Raw genomic sequence first — 20,516 nt, 5'->3', positions numbered from 1 at the left:
TTTAAAGGGGACTGTCAGCAGTTTTGATCATGCTGACAGCACTAGGTAGCATCTGGGGAAAACAGAAGAAACACAGCTTTTGTGTAGAATTTATTATCAGGAGTAGTCTGAATATGAACTTCTACTCTATCAGATTCTGCTTTTGCAAGTGTCCAGGAAGCGGGGCTTTACTATAAAGTGCTCTCGGCACTGAGCTGCTTCACAGCTCCTCCCAACTGCTTTGAATGACAGCTGTAGCGTCCAACCAGGAGACCACTACATTTGTCAAACAGAACAAAGGGGAGGGGCTGTGAACTGCCTAAATACATAGGGCACTTCATAGTGAAGCCCCGCCCTAGGCACTTGCCAGAGCAGAACCTAGCAGAATAAATCTTCAGATTCACGCTTCTCCTGGTAATAAATGCTTTACAAAAGATATGTTTGTACTGCACTCTTCAGGCCCAACCTAGCACTGTTTAGCATAGTCAAAACTGCTGACAGACTCCCTTTAAAGTAGTTTTCATATTGATGGCCTATCTTAAGGATAGGCCATTAATGTGAAAATCCCAGAATACCCCTTTAATTGTTGGACAACCCTTTTACTACTGCATGCTAAGGAGCAGATACACTGTATGCGGTATCTTTGGAAGATCTCTATGTCCTTAGGGGCTATAAAGCATATATCAATGTGTACATATTAGCCCGTGTTTTATCATTTACCACATGTCATATAAATTCTTGCATGTTGTAACTACAATGTACTTGCTAACCCAAGCAGGAAACCAACAGTGTAATAGTTTTTATCAAAATGCATTGTCACGGCTGTATGTGAGCAACAACAGCATGCACAGAAAATAGAGCTACTGACCGGACCCAAACTAGGGAGGATAAAGGGTTACCCCTGTCAGACCCTCGAAAGCTCTCCCTATGCTGCTAAGCCCATGCCCGGATCCAAATGGTGGAAGGAGGCATGCCTGCGTACCTAAGACTGATGACCACTGTAACCCCTACAATAGTGGAAGGGGCACGGCCACCGGTGCCCTGCTCAGTATATGGAGGGAACCGTGGTCGCCTCGGATCCAGTCAGAAAACACACAGATACACAACAATGTCTGCACACTTAGCTGAAGGGGCTGCAGCCACAGTGAAGACGGATCCAAAGACAGGCTGGCAATATCCGGAGTACTTGCTGCAGCAGAACACAGGTCCAGTGAAAGGATAGCATGCAAGGGAAGATACTCAAGCAAGAGCTACAACCCAAAAGAGAAATATAATCCACACCTACAATAGGAGGAGGGGGAATATAAAGGCAGGGAAATCAAACGCAGCTGGGAGGAAGGAAACAGAAAACTCCTCCCAGCTCTAGTAGTGACATCATCACAGGGGTGGAGAAACAGAGCTGTGAGAACGTCCCAAAGCTCTGGTAGTGACAGTACCCCCCCCCTCTACGGGTGGACTCCGGACACCCAGGACCCACCTTCTCAGGATGAGCCCTATGAAATGCCCTGATGAGGCGAGTGGCTTTAATGTCCGACACCGGAACCCACATCCTCTCCTCAGGACCATAACCCTTCCAATGAACGAGGTACTGTAGAGAACTGCGGACAATGAGAGAGTCCACAATTCTGGAAACCTCAAACTCCAGATTGCCATCAACCAAAATCGGAGGAGGAGGCAAAGAGGAGGGTACCGTGGGCTGGACATATGGTTTTAAGAGAGATCTGTGAAATACATTATGTATCTTCCAAACCCGTGGAAGATCAAGACGGAAGGCAACAGGATTGATGACTGACAAGATTTTATAAGGCCCAATAAACTTGGGACCCAATTTCCAGGAGGGAACCTTCAGTTTAATATTTCTTGTAGACAACCACACCAGATCACCCACACTCAGGTCCGGACCAGGCACACGTCTCTTATCAGCCACACGCTTATACTTCTCACTCATCTTTTTAAGATTACTCTGAATCTTTTGCCAAATGGTAGACAAAGATGAGGAAAATCTCTCCTCCTCAGGTAAACCAGAAAGAGCCCCTCCCGAGAATGTACCAAACTGCGGATGGAACCCATATGCACCAAAGAATGGCGACTTATCAGAAGATTCCTGACGACAGTTGTTCAGAGCAAACTCAGCAAGAGGGAGAAATGAACACCAATCCTCCTGGTTCTCTGCCACGAAACAGCGCAAATATGTCTCCAGATTCTGATTGAGGCGCTCAGTCTGACCATTCGACTGCGGGTGAAAAGCAGAAGAGAAGGACAGCCGAACCCCCAGGCGAGAACAGAAAGCCTTCCAGAACCTGGACACAAACTGCGTGCCTCTATCGGAAACAATATCGGAGGGAATGCCATGCAATTTAACAATATGGTCGACAAAAGCTTGCGCCAACGTTTTAGCATTGGGTAAACCAGGGAAAGGTACGAAATGAGCCATCTTGCTAAAACGGTCCACCACCACCAGGATCACCGACTTCCCTGAGGAACGAGGAAGATCCGTGATAAAGTCCATGGACAGGTGTGTCCAAGGACGGGAAGGTATGGGTAACGGGAGAAGGGAACCTGAAGGCCGTGAACGAGGAACCTTAGCGCGAGCGCACGTCTCACAAGCAGCCACAAAATCCTCCACCGACTTACGAAGATCCGGCCACCAAAATCTCCGAGCAATGAGATCTACCGTGGCTCTACTCCCGGGGTGACCAGCAAGAACAGTATCATGATGCTCCTTGAAGAGTTTGTGACGTAGCTCAGGAGGCACAAACAACTTCCCAGAAGGACAACGGGCAGGTGCCTCAGTCTGGGCAGCCTGGACCTCGGCCTCCAAATCCGAATATAGAGCAGAAACAACTACCCCCTCCGCCAAAATGGGACCCGGGTCCTCGGAGTTTCCTCCTCCCGGAAAGCAGCGAGAGAGAGCATCAGCCTTCACATTTTTGATCCCAGGGCGGAATGTGACGACAAAATTGAATCTGGAGAAGAACAGAGACCATCTGGCCTGTCTCGGATTCATACGCCTGGCCGACTCCAAGTATGCCAGATTCTTATGGTCGGTAAAAACGGTGATAGGGTGCCTGGCCCCCTCCAACCAATGGCGCCATTCCTCGAAAGCCAACTTGATGGCCAACAACTCCCTATCTCCCACATCATAGTTTTTCTCTGCCGGGGAGAGTTTTTTAGAGAAAAAGGCACAGGGTCGCCATTTGGCAGGAGAAGGGCCCTGGGACAAAACCGCACCCACACCCACCTCGGAAGCATCCACCTCAACAATAAAAGGTAAGGAAACATCGGGATGCACCAAAACGGGAGCAGATGCAAAACTCTCTTTAATCTTAGAAAAAGCTGCAAGCGCCTCCTCCGACCAAGAGGAAAAATCCGCCCCCTTTTTTGTCATGTCAGTGAGGGGTTTGACAACAGAGGAATAATTCAAAATGAACTTTCTGTAATAGTTCGCAAAACCCAGAAAGCGCATCAATGCCTTCTGATTCTCAGGAAGCTCCCACTCAAGTACAGCACGGACCTTCTCCGGATCCATGCGAAAACCAGAAGCAGAGAGGAGAAAACCCAGAAATTGAATCTCCGATACCATAAAAACACATTTCTCCAGCTTGGCGTACAATTTATTTTCCCGCAGAATCTGCAGAACCTGAAAAAGATGATCCTGATGGGTCTGAACATCAGGGGAAAAAATCTAAATATCATCAAGATACACCAATACAAATTTCCCCATTAAATGGTAGAAAATACTGTTAACAAAATGCTGAAAGACGGCCGGAGCATTCATCAGGCCGAAAGGCATAACGAGATTCTCGAAATGCCCGTTAGGGGTATTAAAGGCTGTTTTCCATTCATCCCCCTCTCTGACCCTGACCAGGTTGTACGTGCCTCTCAAATCCAATTTGGAAAAAACCTTGGCCCCAACAATTTGGTTGAAGAGGTCCGGGATCAGAGGAAGGGGATAGGGATCGCGAATCGTGATACGGTTCAGCTCCCTAAAATCTAGGCAAGGTCTCAGAGAGCCATCTTTTTTTTTAACAAAAAAAAAACCAGCGGCAACAGGTGATTTTGAGGGACGAATATGCCCCTTATCGAGACTCTCGGAGATATAGGTTTGCATTGCGATTCTTTCCGGTTGTGAGAGATTGTAGAGGCGAGCTTTTGGCAGCTTGGCGCCGGGAATGAGGTTAATGGGACAGTCAAACTCCCGGTGAGGAGGTAGCTCCTGAACACCACTCTCGGAAAACACGTCCGAGAAATCAGAGAGAAATGATGGCACAGTTTTAGTAGACACCTCTGCAAAAGTCGCTGTAAGACAATTCTCTCTACAAAAGTCACTCCACTCATTTATTTGCCTTCCTTGCCAATCAATAGTGGGGTTATGTCTAGTGAGCCAGGGTAACCCCAAAACTAGAGGAGAAGGCAATCCGTTAAGGACAAAACAAGATATATCCTCCACATGAGTGTCACCTACAGCTAACCGGATATTGTGAACAATGCCCTTCAGAGATCTCTGTGAGAGTGGAGCAGAGTCAATAGCAAAAACAGGTATATCCTTTTCTAATGTGCAAACCTGAAAATCATGCATGGCTACAAATTTAGTGTCAATAAGATTGACGGCCGCTCCACTATCAACAAAAATCTCACAAGAAATGACTTTGCTCTCTAGCGCCACCCTGGCAGACAGGAGAAAACGGGAACTGCAGGTCAGAGGAAAAGTATCAATTCCTACATCAACTTTGCCCAAAGTAGCAGATGAAGCAGAGTTTGATGATTTACCTTTTGAGGTTTTTCTCTTATTATCGCTCTTAGTACAGTTCAAGAATCTCCTAGACAGACAAACATTTGCCAAATGACCTATGCCCCCACAACAAAAACACACCATACTCTGAGGACTAAATCCTCTTTTATCAGGGGCAAGTCGACCTAGCTGCATGGGCTCCTCCTCAGAGGGGAGCGAGACAGGATGAGGCCCCTGCACACTGAATGAGTCCGCACCACTGCCCCTAGACTGACAATGGCTGGACAGAGAGGTCTCGTTTCTTTCTCTTAGACGCCTGTCAAGGCGTACCGCCAATGACATGGCAGACTCTAAGGATGTTGGTCTCTCATGGAAAGCAAACGCATCTTTCAATCTCTCTGAGAGACCATGACAGAACTGACTCCGGAGTGCAGCATCATTCCAACCTGAATCAGCTGCCCATCTCCGAAATTCAGAACAATAAAGCTCCGCAGACAGTTTGCTCTGGCATAAAAAACGTAAGTTAGATTCGGCCAGAGCAACACGATCTGGGTCATCCCTATATCTGCCCCAGGGCCACAAAAAATCCTTCCACGGATCGAAGGGAGGGATCCCCTGATGGCAGCGAAAAAGCCCAAGTCTGAGCATTACCCCTGAGCAGGGAGATGACAATCCTCACCCTCTGCTCCTGATTACCAGAGGAATGTGGACACAAGCAAAAATGGAGTTTGCATGCCTCTCTGAAGCGAACAAAACTCTCACTGCCCCCGGAGAACGTTTCCGGAAGTGAGACCTTTGGCTCGCAACAGACTCCATGGGCCGGAGCAGAGCCCAATGCTTGAAGCTGAGTCATAGATTGACGGAGATCCGCTACCTCCAAAGAAAGACCCTGCATGCGGTCAACCAGGCCAGAAAGCGGATCCATGTCAAAAAAGACGGTTTTGGTGGATTATAATGTCACGGCTGTATGTGAGCAACAAAAGCATGCACAGAAAATAGAGCTACTGACCGGACCCAAACTAGGGAGGATAAAGGGTTACCCCTGTCAGACCCTCGAAAGCTCTCCCTATGCTGCTAAGCCCATGCCCAGATCCAAATGGTGGAAGGAGGCATGCCCGCGTACCTAAGACTGATGACCACTGTAACCCCTACAATAGTGGAAGGGGCACGGCCACCGGTGCCCTGCTCAGTATATGGAGGGAACCGTGGTCGCCTCGGATCCAGTCAGAAAACACACAGATACACAACAATGTCTGCACACTTAGCTGAAGGGGCTGCAGCCACAGTGAAGACGGATCCAAAGACAGGCTGGCAATATCCGGAGTACTTGCTGCAGCAGAACACAGGTCCAGTGAAAGGATAGCATGCAAGGGATGATACTCAAGCAAGAGCTACAACCCAAAAGAGAAATATAATCCACACCTACAATAGGAGGAGGGGGAATATAAAGGCAGGGAAATCAAACGCAGCTGGGAGGAAGGAAACAGAAAACTCCTCCCAGCTCTAGTAGTGACATCATCACAGGGGTGGAGAAACAGAGCTGTGAGAACGTCCCAAAGCTCTGGTAGTGACATGCATATACTAGCATGACAACACCGAAACAAATATAGCAGTGAATGAGGGAATATAATTCATCTTTATTAAAAGGGTTTTCTGGGTTAGGAGTTATCCAGGAATTTGATATTGATGGCCTATCATCAAGATTGGTAATAAATATCAGATCGGTGGGGGTCCGACTCCCGGCACCCCTGCCGATCAGCTGTTTGAAGAGAACGAGTGCTCAGATTGAATGAAGGAGGCTGGCGCTACTGCTCAAATATTAGTCCCCACAATTCCACAAGCACATGGAAGTTTAAATCTCACTTCAGCAAATAGCATTTAAGATGTAGAGGAAGTTACTTACTAATGCATTATTATCCTTATTGCTTCCTTTGCTGGCTGGATTCATGTTTCCATCACTTTATACACTGCTCATTTCCATGGTTAGGGCCACCCTGCAATCCAGCAGCAGCGGTCGTGCTTGCACACTATATGAAAAAGCACTAGCCTATGTGCGGTCCCACGATCCCGGCCACCAGAGAGGCTGGTGCTTTTTCCTATAGAGTGCAAACACTACCACTGCTGATGGATTGCAGGGCGGTCGTAACCATGGAAATGAGCAGTGCATAATGTGATGGAAAAATGAATCTGTAATACCCCAGAGTGGCATTACCACCTTTTTGTAGCCCCCATTATCTACTATGGTGCATCCTGTGTTATCATGTGTATTTATTTCCATGTCCTGCAAAATGTGTATTTATATTTCCTTGCAAACTACTGTTTAAGTGTAATGTGCCTGGTTCACCAGCAGATGGCAGCAACATTGGCAGAGTTTGTTTCCCTGGAGAGGAACCTTCTAGTTCCATTCCAGCTCTCTCTAGAGAGGGAGGAGTTTTAGTAAGTGAAGTCAGTCTAGCCTTCCCCTCCTTGGGGAGAGGTCGTGTGTCTAGCTTACCCCCTCCTTGGAGCAGTAGCAGGCCTCATCCCTGCTGGACAGGCCTTGCCTGTGAGTTCTAAATAGTTGCATGTCCCCTCCTGGGCTTGCATTGCCTAAAGCCAAGCTAAGTAAGCTTGAAGCCAGGAAGAAGTTTTCCTAGGATTACAGTGACAGACAGACTACAGAAAGCTAAGTTACAGCAGAAAGGAAAAGTTCCTATTTAATCCAGCTGACATAGCAGAGCTGATAAAGCTACAGTATAGCAGAGCTGAGATTGTGGCAGAAGTGTTTGCCTGTCAGAAGTTGACCAAGATAAAGTTGTAAGATTGTTCCTTGTTGAAAGTTTATGCAAAGTAAAGCTGCATTGGAACTATATACAAAGTCTGGACTCAATTATTCCTTCATCATCCAAGTTCAACACACCTTTTATCACTGCTTCGGACAACCATGTCTGGGATCCAAGGATATCCAGGTAGAAGCACTGTGACAAGTGCTAAAGCCACACCCAAGGAACACTGTAGGCAACCCTTACACCACTCTGGCAATCCTACATCTGGGTACCAACACCACTATACTTAACCCCTTCCCGACCTTTGACGTACTGTTACGTCATGGGAAGCCGGGCCCCTGCTGTATCCGCCGGCATCGCTGTAAAAGCCGATGCCGGCGGATTAACCTCTTCCGCGGGGACCCGATGCGACACAAGGCAGCCCGATGCCGTGCAGAGGCTGCCCAATGCTTTGCACGGCATCGGGAACTGCCTTCTACGGGAACCGGGGAGATCCAGTGTCATACACTAACAGGCAATGCATTACAATACAGATGTATTGTAATGCATTGCAGAGGGGATCAGACCCCCAAAAGTGAATGTCATAAATAAAGTAAAGTTTAAAAAAGTGTTTTTAATAAAATTAATAAAGTAATAAAATTAATAAAGTAAGAAAGAAAAAAAACGCCCCTTTCCCCTTATTTTATAATAAAAAACTGAAAAAAACAAACAAAACCCACACATATTAGGTATTGCTGCATCTGTAATGACCGGCTCTATAAATATATCACATGATCCACCCTGTCTGATAAACACCATAAAAAAAATATAAAAACAGTGTAAAAAAAAGCCATTTTTGTCACCTTACATCACAAAAAGTGCAGCACCAAGCGATCAAAAAGGCGTATGCCCCCCAAAATGGTATCAATAAAACCGTCACCTCATCCCGCAAAAAATGAGCCCCTACCTAAGACAATTGCCCAAAAAATAAAAAAACTATAGCTCTCAGAACATGGAGACACTAAAACATCATTTTTTTGTGTCAAAACTGCTATTATTGTGCTAAAGTGATAAAAATTTAAAAAAGTATACATATTAGGTATCGCCACGTCCGTAACAAACAGCTCTATAAAAATATTACATGACCTAATCCCTCGGTTAAACACTGTAAAAATAAAAAATAAAAACGGTGCCAAAACATCCATTTTTTTGTTACCTTGCCTCACAAAAAACGTAATATAGAGCAATAAAAAATCATATGTACCCCAAAATAGTACCAATAAAACTGGCACCTTATCCCGTAGTTTCCAAAATGTGGTCACTTTTTTTAGTTTCTACTTTTAAAAAAAATGTGTAAAAAAATAGCAATTTTTGTCACATTACATCACAAAAATTGCAACAGCAAGTGATAAAAAAGGCATATGCCCCCCAAAATAGTACCAATCAGACCGTCACCTCATCCCGCAAAAAATGAGACCCTACCTGAGAGAATTGGTAAAAAAAAAAAAAAGCTATGGCTCTCAGACTATGAGACACTAAAATATGATTATTTTTTGCTTCCAAACTGCTATTATTGTGCTAAAGTGAAAAAAATAAAGTATACATATTAGGTATCGCCACGTCCGTAACAAACAGATCTATAAAAATATCACATGACCTAACCACTCAGGTGAACACCGTAAAAAAAAAAAGGGTAAAAAGCCATTTTTGTCACATTACTTCACAAAAATTGCAACAGCAAATGATCAAAAAGGTGTATGCCCCCCAAAATAGTAGCAATCAGACCGTCACCTCATCCCGCAAAAAATGAGACATTACCTGAGAGAATCGGTCAAAAAATAAAAAAGCTATGGATCTCAGACTATGAGACACTAAAATATGATTATTTTTTGCTTCAAAACTGGTATTATTGTTCTAAAGTAAAAAAAATAAAAAAAAGTATACATATTAGGTATTGCCACGTGCATATAGATCTGATCTATAAAAAAGTCACATGACCTAATCCCTCGGTTAAACACTGTAAAACTAAAAAATAAAAACGGTGCCAAAACATCAATTTTTTTGTTACCTTGCCTCACAAAAAACCTAATATAGAGCAATAAAAAAATCATATGTACCCCAAAATAGTACCAATAAAACTGGCACCTTATCCCGTAGTTTTCAAAATGTGGTCACTTTTTTTAGTTTCTACTGTAGGGGTGCATCAGGGGGGCTTCAAATGGGACATGGCATCTAAAAACCAGTTCAGCTAAATTTGCCTTCCAAAAACCATATGGCGTTCCTTTTCTTCTGCGCCCTGCCGTGTGCCCCTACAGCAGTTTACGATCACATGTGGGGTGTTTCTGTATACCACAGAATCAGGGTAATAAATATTGAGTTTTATTTGTCTGTTAACCCTTGCTTTGCTACTGGAAATAATGGATTAAAATGTAAAATCTGCCCAAAAAGTGAAATTCTGAAATTTCATCTCCATTTTCCATCAATTCTTGTGGAACACCTAAAGGGTTAAGAAAGTTTGTAAAATCTGTTTTGTATACCTTAAGGGGTGTAGTTTCTAAAATGGGGTCATTTTTGGGTGGTTTCTATTATGTATGCCTCACAAAGTGACTTCAGACCTGAACTGGTCCTTAAAAAGTGGGTTTTGGAAATTTTCTGAAAAATTTCAAGATTTGCTTCCATACTTTTAAGCCTTGTAACGTCCCCAAAAAATAAAATAAATTTTTTAAAATGAGCCAAACATGAAGAAGACATATGGGGAATGTAAAGTAATTACTATTTTTGAAATTTGGTATTTTTTTTATGAATAAAAAAGTTTTTTTTACTTATTTTTACCACTGCCATGAAGTGCAATATGTGACGAGAAAACAATCTCAGAATGGCCTGTATAAGTAAAAGCGTTTTAAAGTTACCACATAAAGTGACACATGTCAGATTTGCAAAAAATGGCCTGGGCAGGAAGGTAAAAACAGGCCCGGGTTGAAGGGGTTAAAGGGGACTCCATGTCCTCGTTGCTTCGATGCAACTGGCGTCACGACAACTTGCTCTATCAGAGCGACATATATAGTAAAAACCTCTTAAAGGGTACCCCAAGATGCTGGCCCTAGTCCGCTGCAAATCCAGCCAGCAAAGGAGGCAATATGGACAATCATAATACATTAGTAAGTGCCTTGTATGAACTTTCTCTACATGATAAATGCTATTTCCTATAAGTGAGAAAACCCCTTTAAGGTCACAGTGGTGCTCTATGTCAAAGTCCAATACATATCTTCCAAAGGAATAAAAGAGGAACATGGCACTCACCATCCAACCGTTTCATCTACTTTATTAAAGCATAATAAACAGCTTGGTGTGGACAGGGTAAGAGCGTCTGGAGCAAGACGAAGTGCAGACAGGACGAAACGCCGATAAATAGGTCAGATGTTGAGTGCCATGTCTTTCTTTTATTCCTTTGGAAGATAAGTCTGAAGACAACACTGTGCTCACCAGTGTGCACTGCGGTCTCTTCACATCTTACCAATCAAAGCACTGTACATTGTATAGCCGCTGTGCTTGGTACTGCAGCTCAGCGCCATTAACTTGAATGGGACTGAGCTGTGCCTAGGCCATGTGACTAATTTACAGTGACATCACATGGCCTAGGAAGAGGCCTAAGTATTCACGGAGCGCTGTGACCTCTTCCAACAGCCAATCAGTATGGGTCCCAGGAGTCAGACCCCCGCTGAACTGGTATTGATGACCTCTCCTGAGGATAGGTCAACATTATCGAATTCCCGGATGACTCCTTTAAATATTTATCTTGCTTCTTCAGGATAGGTTATCAATATGAGATTGATGGGGGTCTGACTCCCAGCACCCCCGACGATCAGCTGTTGGAAGGAACTGCGCCACTTCAGCCTTTTCCTTGGCCTATGACCTCATGTCCGTCCGTCACATGACCTTTATACAGCACAGTGCCATTCACTTAAATGGGTAAGCTTCGATATCAAACACAGCCGCTGTACAATAGACGGTACTCTGCTTAAATCAGCTGATCACCGGTGGTGGCTGTCAGACCCTACCGATCTCATTTCAATGACCTATTCTGAGTTAGAAACAATAAAGAATAAAAGGGGCATAGAAACACAAAAAAGTCATGGGTGAAAATAGATAATGTTAATTCATAGATATACACGTGGATAAAATTCTTGATACCCTTCATTTCAAGAAAGAAAAACCTTGAGACTGACAAAAGTAATAATAAATAAAAGTTTACTAAAAATCAACTAATGAAGATCAAACATTGCTTTTGAATTGTGGTTTGACAGAATAATTTATAAAACAAACTAATGAAACTGGCCTGGACAAAAATAATGGTACCCTTAACTTAATATTTTGTAATTACTGCAATTAAGCGATTTCTGCAACTCTCAATGAGACTTCTGCACCTGTCCACAGGTATTTTGGCCACTCCTCGTGAGCAGACTGCTCCAGCTGCCTCAAGTTTGAAGGGTGCCTTCTCCAAACTGCATGTTTTAGCTCCTTTCCCAGATGTTCAGTAGGACTTAGATCAGGGCTCATAAAAGGCCACTTCAGAATAGTCCAATGCTTTGCTCTTAGCCATTCTTGGATGTTTTTAGTGGTGTGTTTTAGATCATTATCCTGTTGGAGGACCCATGACCTGCAACTGAGACTAAGATTACTGACACTGGACAGGACATTTCGCTCCAGAATGCCTTGGTAGTCTTGGGATTTCACTGGACCCTGCACAAAACGTAACCGAGCCTTCTCCATGTTTCACAGCAGGTACAAGGTTCTTTTCTTTGTATGCGTCATTTTTGCATCTGTGAACATAGAGCTAATGTGATTTGCCAAAAAACTCCAGTTTTGTCTCCTCAGCCCAAAGGACACTCTCCCAGAAGATTTGTGGCTTGTCATTATGTATTTTGACAAATTCCAGTCTCGCTTTTTTATGATTTGCTTTCAACATTGGTTTCCTACTCGGTCCTCTTCCATTAAGTCCACTTGGCTAAGACAGAGACAGATGGTGCGATCTGACACTGATGTACCTTGATATTGGAGTTCATCTCTAATCTCTTTGGAAGTTGGTCTGGGATGTTTGGCTACCATTCATATTATACATCTCTTCAATTTGTCATCAATTTTCCTCTTGCAGCCACGTCCAGGGAGGTTGGCTACAGTCCCGTAGACCTTAAACTTCAGAATAATATGTGCAACTGTAGTAACAGAAACATCAAGCTGTTTGGATATGGTCGTATAGCCTTTACCTTTAACATGTTTGTCTATAATTTTCTTTCTAATCTCCTGAGAGAACTCTGTAGCTTTCCTTGGTCCATGTTCAGTGTGGTACACACCATCATACCAAACAGCACAGTGAGTACTTTTGAACCATTAAATAGGCAGACTGACTGATTACAAGTTTGAAGACACCTGTGATGCTAATTACAGGACACCCCTTAGTTTAACATGTCCCCATGGTCAAATGATTTTCAATCTTTTCTAGGGGTACCATCATTTTTGTCCAGGCCAGTTTCATTAGTTTTTTTTATTTTATTATTATTCTGTTGAACCACAATTCAAAAGCAATGTTCGATTTTCATTAGCTGATGTTCAGCAAAAAATAAATTATTATTACTTTTGTAAGTTGTTTAAGTGGCAATTTTGTTTTTTTCTTTCTTTAACAGAAGGGTACCAACAATTGTGTCCATGTGTATAGATAGGGCACACACATTACTTCTGAAATAGTACCAGACCTAAAGCGCAAGTACAAAATAACAATACCAGTGAAATGCCATCCAAATCCCCATCAAAGGATACATGTTCCCCAAAGAAATTCCTCTCTAAAGTAGAAGCCAGACAGAAAGCACAGCAACAAATGAATCAAACAATAAGTAATGTCCACTGTTCTCCTACCACAGCTGACTTGTGGTGGCTTTGTCTGGGGTGGTCCTTAGGGTTACATGCATTCTTGGAAGGTCTCTTTTGTACTTTAGGTCTAACGCTATTACAGATAATAGAGGAGATTTATCAAAACTGGCCTAAAGGAAAACTGAAGTTTGTGTTCACTACTATGGTGACGGACCCCTTCTGACCAGCTAGTGATGGTCTATCTTGAGGGTAGGCTGTCTTTTAGAGAAGGCTAAACAACCCCTTTAAATGCCCCTAATTTGTCAACAAGAATATCGGCTACAGGGATAGCTTGTGATAATAATAAGATAGATGAATATTAGATAGATATGATATACATACATAGATAAATATACAGTCATGTGAAAAAATTAGGACACCCTTTGAAAGCATGTGGTTTTTTGTAACATTTTTAATAAATGGTTATTTCATCTCCGTTTCAACAATACAGAGAGATTAAAGTAATCCGACTAAACAAAGAAAACTGAAGAAAAGTCTTTTCAAGATCTTCTGTAAATGTCATTCTACAAAAATGCCTATTCTAACTGAGGAAAAAGATAGGACACCCTTGCCCCTAATAGCGAGTGTTACCTCCTTTGGCTGAAATAACTGCAGTGAGACGGTTCTTGTAGCCATCTACCAGTCTTCGACATCGGTCTGAGGAAATTTTACCCCACTCCTCAATGCAGAACTTTTTCAGCTGTGAGATGTTTGAGGGGTTTCTTGCACGTACAGCCCTTTTCAAGTCACCCCACAGCATCTCAATGGGATTCAAATCTGGACTTTGACTTGGCCATTCCAGGACTCTCCATTTCTTCTTTTTCAGCCAATCTTTGGTTGATTTACTAGTATGTTTTGGGTCATTGTCATGTTGCATGGTCCAGTTCCGCTTCAGCTTTAATTTTCTAACTGATGGTCTCACATGTTCTTCAAGCACCTTCTGATACACAGTAGAATTCATCGTGGATTCTATGATGGTGAGCTGACCAGGTCCTGCTGCAGCAAAGCAGCCCCAAACCATGACACTTCCACCTCCATGCTTCACAGTTGGTATGAGGTTCTTTTCTTGGAATGCTGTGTTTGGTTTACGCCAAACATGTCCTCTGCTGTTGTGTCCAAATAATTCAATTTTGGACTCATCTGTCCAAAGAACATTATTCCAGAAGTCCTGGTCTTTGTCAACTTTATCGCTGGCAAATGTCAGTCTGGCCTCGATGTTTCTCTTGGAAAGCAAAGGTTTCCTCCTTGCACACCTCCCATGCAAGTTAAACTTGTACAGTCTCTTTCTGATTGTAGAGGCATGTACTTCTACATCAACAGTAGCCAGAGCCTGCTGTAGTTCTCGAGATGACACTTTAGGGTTTTTGGATACCTCTTTTAGCATCTTGCGGTCTGCTCTTGGGGTGAACTTGCTGGGGCGACCAGTCCTGGGCATGTTGGCAGTTGTTTTGAAAGCCCTCCACTTGTAGACTATCTTCCGGACAGTGGAATGGCTGATTTCAAAATCTTTTGAGATCTTTTTAAATCCCTTCCCAGACTCATAGGCTGCTACAATCTTTTTTCTGAAGTCCTCTGACAGCTCTTTTGCTCTCACCATGGTGCTCACTCTCACTTCAACAGTCAGGAGCACACCAAACTAAATGTCTGAGGTTTAAATAGGGCAAGCCTCATTCAACATGCAGAGTAACGATCTACTAATTATGTGCACCTGGTGTGATATACCTGTGTGAGATCTGAGCCAATTTAAGAGGGAATACATGTGAGGGTGTCCTATCTTTTTCCTCAGTTAGAATAGGCATTTTTGTAGAATGACATTTACAGAAGATCTTGAAAAGACTTTTCTTCAGTTTTCTTTGTTTAGTTGGATTACTTTAATCTCTCTGTATTGTTAAAACGGAGATGAAATAACCATTTATTAAAAATGTTACAAAAAACCACATGCTTTCAAAGGGTGTCCTAATTTTTTCACATGACTGTAGTATAGATAGATAGGAGATAGATAGCTAGATTAGATACAATATATATAGATGATGATTCCAATGTGGAAATAATAATAATAATCTAGATGTGAATAGTATTTCATTTATCGTGGTCACACTGTCTTGCTCTTTGTATAATGGATAGAGAATTTTGAGGGAAGTGAGACTCCGCACTACACTGGGTTTTCTTACTGTGACAAATGTCATAAACAATTCATTTCTTTGTCTTACTGCTCATTATGGAATATTACATCACACAATCTAGTGATTTATGAGGCTCAATTACTGGCACAGAGCTTTTCTTCTATGCGTTATCACAGAATGCTGCAGGCGAAAATGAAATTATCCTTGTCACACATTTGCAGGTGGAGAATCTGGTATTTCTAGGATTGCTGCTCCCTCAGAGTTTACTGCTCCCACCATTCATATTTGTAACGTGGTACCCTGACATCTTAATCACATGCACTGAATACACATTTCTGGGAAAGAAAATAATTACACTTTAGGAATACTGATTAGTGAAACTATAGGAAAAGCTCTATGGCAGCTCCAGCACAGCATATTGTGCACTCCTGCACTTAGGAAATTATATATACAGTTATATACACTGTGTGTGTGTGTATATATACAGGGAATGCAGAATTATTAGGCAAGTTGTATTTTTGAGGATTCATTTTATTATTGAACAACAACCATGTTCTCAATGAACCCAAAAAACTCATTAATATCAAAGCTGAATATTTTTGGAAGTAGTTTTTAGTTTGTTTTTAGTTTTAGCTATTTTAGGGGGATATCTGTGTGTGCAGGTGACTATTACTGTGCATAATTATTAGGCAACTTAACAAAAAACAAATATATACCCATTTCAATTATTTATTTTTACCAGTGAAACCAATATAACATCTCAACATTCACAAATATACATTTCTGACACTCAAAAACAAAACAAAAACAAATCAGTGACCAATATAGCCACCATTCTTTGCAAGGACACTCAAAAGCCTGCCATCCATGGATTCTGTCAATGTTTTGATCTGTTCACCATCAACATTGCGTGCAGCAGCAACCACAGCCTCCCAGACACTGTTCAGAGAGGTGTACTGTTTTCCCTCCTTGTAAATCTCACATTTGATGATGGACCACAGGTTCTCAATGGGGTTCAGATCAGGTGAACAAGGAGGCCATGTCATTAGATTTTCTTCTTTTATACCCTTTCTTGCCAGCCACGCTGTGGAGTACTTGGACGCGTGTGATGGAGCATTGTCCTGCATGAAAATCATGTTTTTCTTGAAGGATGCAGACTTCTTCCTGTACCACTGCTTGAAAAAGGTGTCTTCCAGAAACTGGCAGTAGGACTGGGAGTTGAGCTTGACTCCATCCTCAACCCGAAAAGGCCCCACAAGCTCATCTTTGATGATACCAGCCCAAACCAGTACTCCACCTCCACCTTGCTGGCGTCTGAGTCGGACTGGAGCTCTCTGCCCTTTACCAATCCAGCCACGGGCCCATCCATCTGGCCCATCAAGACTCACTCTCATTTCATCAGTCCATAAAACCTTAGAAAAATCAGTCTTGAGATATTTCTTGGCCCAGTCTTGACGTTTCAGCTTGTGTGTCTTGTTCAGTGGTGGTCGTCTTTCAGCCTTTCTTACCTTGGCCATGTCTCTGAGTATTGCACACCTTGTGCTTTTGGGCACTCCAGTGATGTTGCAGCTCTGAAATATGGCCAAACTGGTGGCAAGTGGCATCTTGGCAGCTGCACGCTTGACTTTTCTCAGTTCATGGGCAGTTATTTTGCGCCTTGGTTTTTCCACACGCTTCTTGCGACCCTGTTGACTATTTTGAATGAAACGCTTGATTGTTCGATGATCACGCTTCAGAAGCTTTGCAATTTTAAGAGTGCTGCATCCCTCTGCAAGATATCTCACTATTTTTTACTTTTCTGAGCCTGTCAAGTCCTTCTTTTGACCCATTTTGCCAAAGGAAAGGAAGTTGCCTAATAATTATGCACACCTAATATAGGGTGTTGATGTCATTAGACCACACCCCTTCTCATTACAGAGATGCACATCACCTAATATGCTTAATTGGTAGTAGGCTTTCGAGCCTATACAGCTTGGAGTAAGACAACATGCATAAAGAGGATGATGTGGTCAAAATACTCATTTGCCTAATAATTCTGCACGCAGTGTATATATATATCTTCCTACACACAGTGGCCCACATATGAATGTGTGATTCTGCATTGAAAATCTGCAACATGATACATACATGTATCATGCAACTAAATAGGGTTTTACATATAGGTGCCAACATCTGAAAGGCTCCTAATAAAAAGGGAAATCTTTCTGGCAAGTCTCCCGAGTTCCAAGGAATTGTCCTGGGACCTCCCATAGATTAGCCCCTTCACACATCCGTGATGACATCTGTGACAAGATGCTCAGTGGCTCATCCGTGAAGATGTCCATTAAAGTCTGTGTTTGGTCTTTTTGTCCTTTTCTGCCCTCATATTCCATGTAAAACTGCTTTCCTGAGCACCTCCTAGCAATAATCCTTGAAAACTACTAACCAAACATGAATGGCATCCTTGTTGTGCCCAAGGTTTTCACAGACCCATAGACTATAATGTGCATGAGTGATCCATAATCACAGACACAAATAGGGCATGTTTCTCTGGTGTCACCATGGACCCATGGTCCATGGAAAACCACACATTAAAGTCAATGGATACATGAGAGGTCCATAGAGAACACAGATAGCACACATCCGTGATTCACTGACATGTCGAAGAGGCCTATGGGGGTGGTGCCATGCGCGATTCACTAACATGTCGAAGAGGCCTATGGGGGTGGTACCATGGCACATAAAGGAGCGTGGCTCAAAAAAAAGGGGACCTTTTCCCTGAAAATTTCCAGTTGATATCCCCCAGGAGCATCAGCAAGAAATTTGGCAAGTATGGTTTTACAAAACCTCATTCACACATGGCAGAACAAACTGATGCTGTTTATAGGGCATGTTGCGGGGTTTTAAATCTGCAGTGCGCCCTATATTTTGTGTATTTCTTCCATAATTTTTGCTTCAGATTTCACCCTTTGCAATGTACTCTGGGAGTCTTAAAGAGTTGAAACAGCAAATGGAAAAATACAGACAACCATAAAAATGACTCATGTTAACATAAACCGGAAATCAGCAACGCACCAGGAGCTTGGTACACATCGTTCTTTAACTAGGTCACAGACGATGAAGAGACTAGCCACAGAGGTGGAAACGTTTTTTTTAAAGTCAATGGAGAGAGTCCTGTGAGTGCTGTGAGTCCCTGCGTATATCTAACATCCATCCTGCTGTCTCTGCTCATCTTTACGAGACAACCATAAGTCATAACATTAAAACCCCTGACAAGTAAAGTGAATGATTGATTCTGCCACCTGTCGCAGGGTAGGATATATTAGGTTGCAGGGGAACAGTCAGTTATAAAAGTTAATATGTTGGAAGCAGTAAAAAAGGATAAGGATCTGAGCGACCTTGACAAGGACCACATTTTAATGGGTAGAAAACATAAGACATTAGGCAAAAGATATCAGCAAAGAGCATAACTCTGCTTTACATAGTATGATATGCTGATCATCTCAGAGACCTAAAAAAATGCTGATAATTCTGTTCTTTGCCAATATCTTTGGTTAAACATCTGGTTGGCTCTGGAGCACATTTGTTTTAGAGCCCTCTAGGGTCGCAGGCTAGCATTGCTCTCCTAATAGAAACCACAGTTTACTTACCCTCTGTTACACACCAGCTCCAGCACATCCAGGTGTCCATGGTAGGCTGCCAGTATGGTGGGAGTCATCCCATCACCATCTGCTGTGTTGACATCCTTTTTAGTGGCTTCTTTCAAGATATCTAAGTAGCCATCTATGGCAGATTGGTGATACCTGGTGGACATGCTTATTGCTCCTCTGGCCTCAGCGGGGTTCTGGGAACAATCTGTAGGGCTTTGCAGGAAGGAGTTTCTGAACCATGGCTGATTAATTATTACATGCTGGAATGGCTCATTGACTAGGATTGGGTTCAAAGTCCCTCGTAATTACTGCAGCATGGGGAGGAAACCTTAGGAACTAACCACGCCATATGTGAAGATACTACTTGAGGCTGCAATTGAATAATCAACTTCATGATAATAATGGCTCAAAGTCCCATCTCTGGTGTCCGGAGCTAGACAAGCAAGAGATTCAATAATCACATGAATGTATCGGTAGAAATTGACCTATTCTGTAAAGTTATTGTGATAGCTTTATGTTTTTTTCACTACATGTTTGATGATGGTTTCTTCTAATTGTCCATGTTATTATCTATGTTTTAAATTAATTCTGAAATCTTGCCATTTTTCACACTGGTCACTGAGTCTTAGGGCTGTATTTAATCTGCCCTTACACTTGCCGATCTGTGGAGATCACGTCTCAGATCTCATTATCAACACAGACAGGACTATAATAAAAGGTCAGACCACTGTTATAAAGCTGGAGGTAGATAAAACAGCATCCATCATTCACAATAGGTGATGGACACAGCTCACTTCCTCCCCCTCGCTGCACAGTGACCTTTGCACAAGTCACAGAGTATGCCCACAACACTCTCCCATAGAAGTCAACAAGCCATCTTCAGACTTCAGGTTCCTATGGTCCATGTGGCTAATATATAGCAAATCTCTGAATGCAGCTCAGGTAAAATGGCGGTTCTATAATAATGTACAGACATTAGAATAAAAAAAAATCTACAATCATAAAATGAAAACAGAAACATACAAACAGCAGGCTAGACAATGATTGTAAATGACTAAGTAATAATTGTAATTTTGGTTAAAGAGGATCAGTCACCGCTCCCAACATGTTTGTTTTAGTGTTCCTCATATAATAACAGATTTTATTAGAACTTTACATTGTGCTTTTCTTCTGTGATTCCTCCTTAAATTGAAAACTTGGAGTTAACACCCTCCGCAGGGCGTACTGAGATCTCATAGGACCCCATAGCAAAACTTAGTATGACAAATTGCTATTTTTTAAATTAAGGCCTCTTTCACACGAGCGAGTTTTCCGCGCGGGTGCAATGCGCGAGGTGAACGCATTGCACCCGCACTGAATCCGGACCCATTCATTTCTATGGGGCTGTGCACATGAGCGGTGATTT

At 42.7% G+C, this 20,516-nt stretch overlaps 1 protein-coding gene across 1 annotated transcript in view; it reads right to left on the bottom strand.

Moving 5' to 3' along the window:
* ANKS4B (ankyrin repeat and sterile alpha motif domain containing 4B) overlaps window positions 1-19,303 on the bottom strand; it is a 34,888-nt gene extending 15,585 nt beyond the window's left edge. The window contains exon 1 of the mRNA XM_040440143.1: window positions 19,112-19,303. Within this exon, the coding sequence (XP_040296077.1) occupies window positions 19,112-19,275 (164 nt within the window). The 5' untranslated portion in view covers window positions 19,276-19,303. The remainder of the gene's footprint in view (window positions 1-19,111) is intronic.
* Between the last annotated feature and the right edge of the window lie 1,213 nt (window positions 19,304-20,516).

The sequence above is a fragment of the Bufo bufo genome, chromosome 7 (genome assembly GCF_905171765.1).
Source record: "Bufo bufo chromosome 7, aBufBuf1.1, whole genome shotgun sequence".
NCBI lineage: Eukaryota > Metazoa > Chordata > Amphibia > Anura > Bufonidae > Bufo > Bufo bufo.
This window is presented reverse-complemented; position numbering and strand designations above follow the sequence as displayed.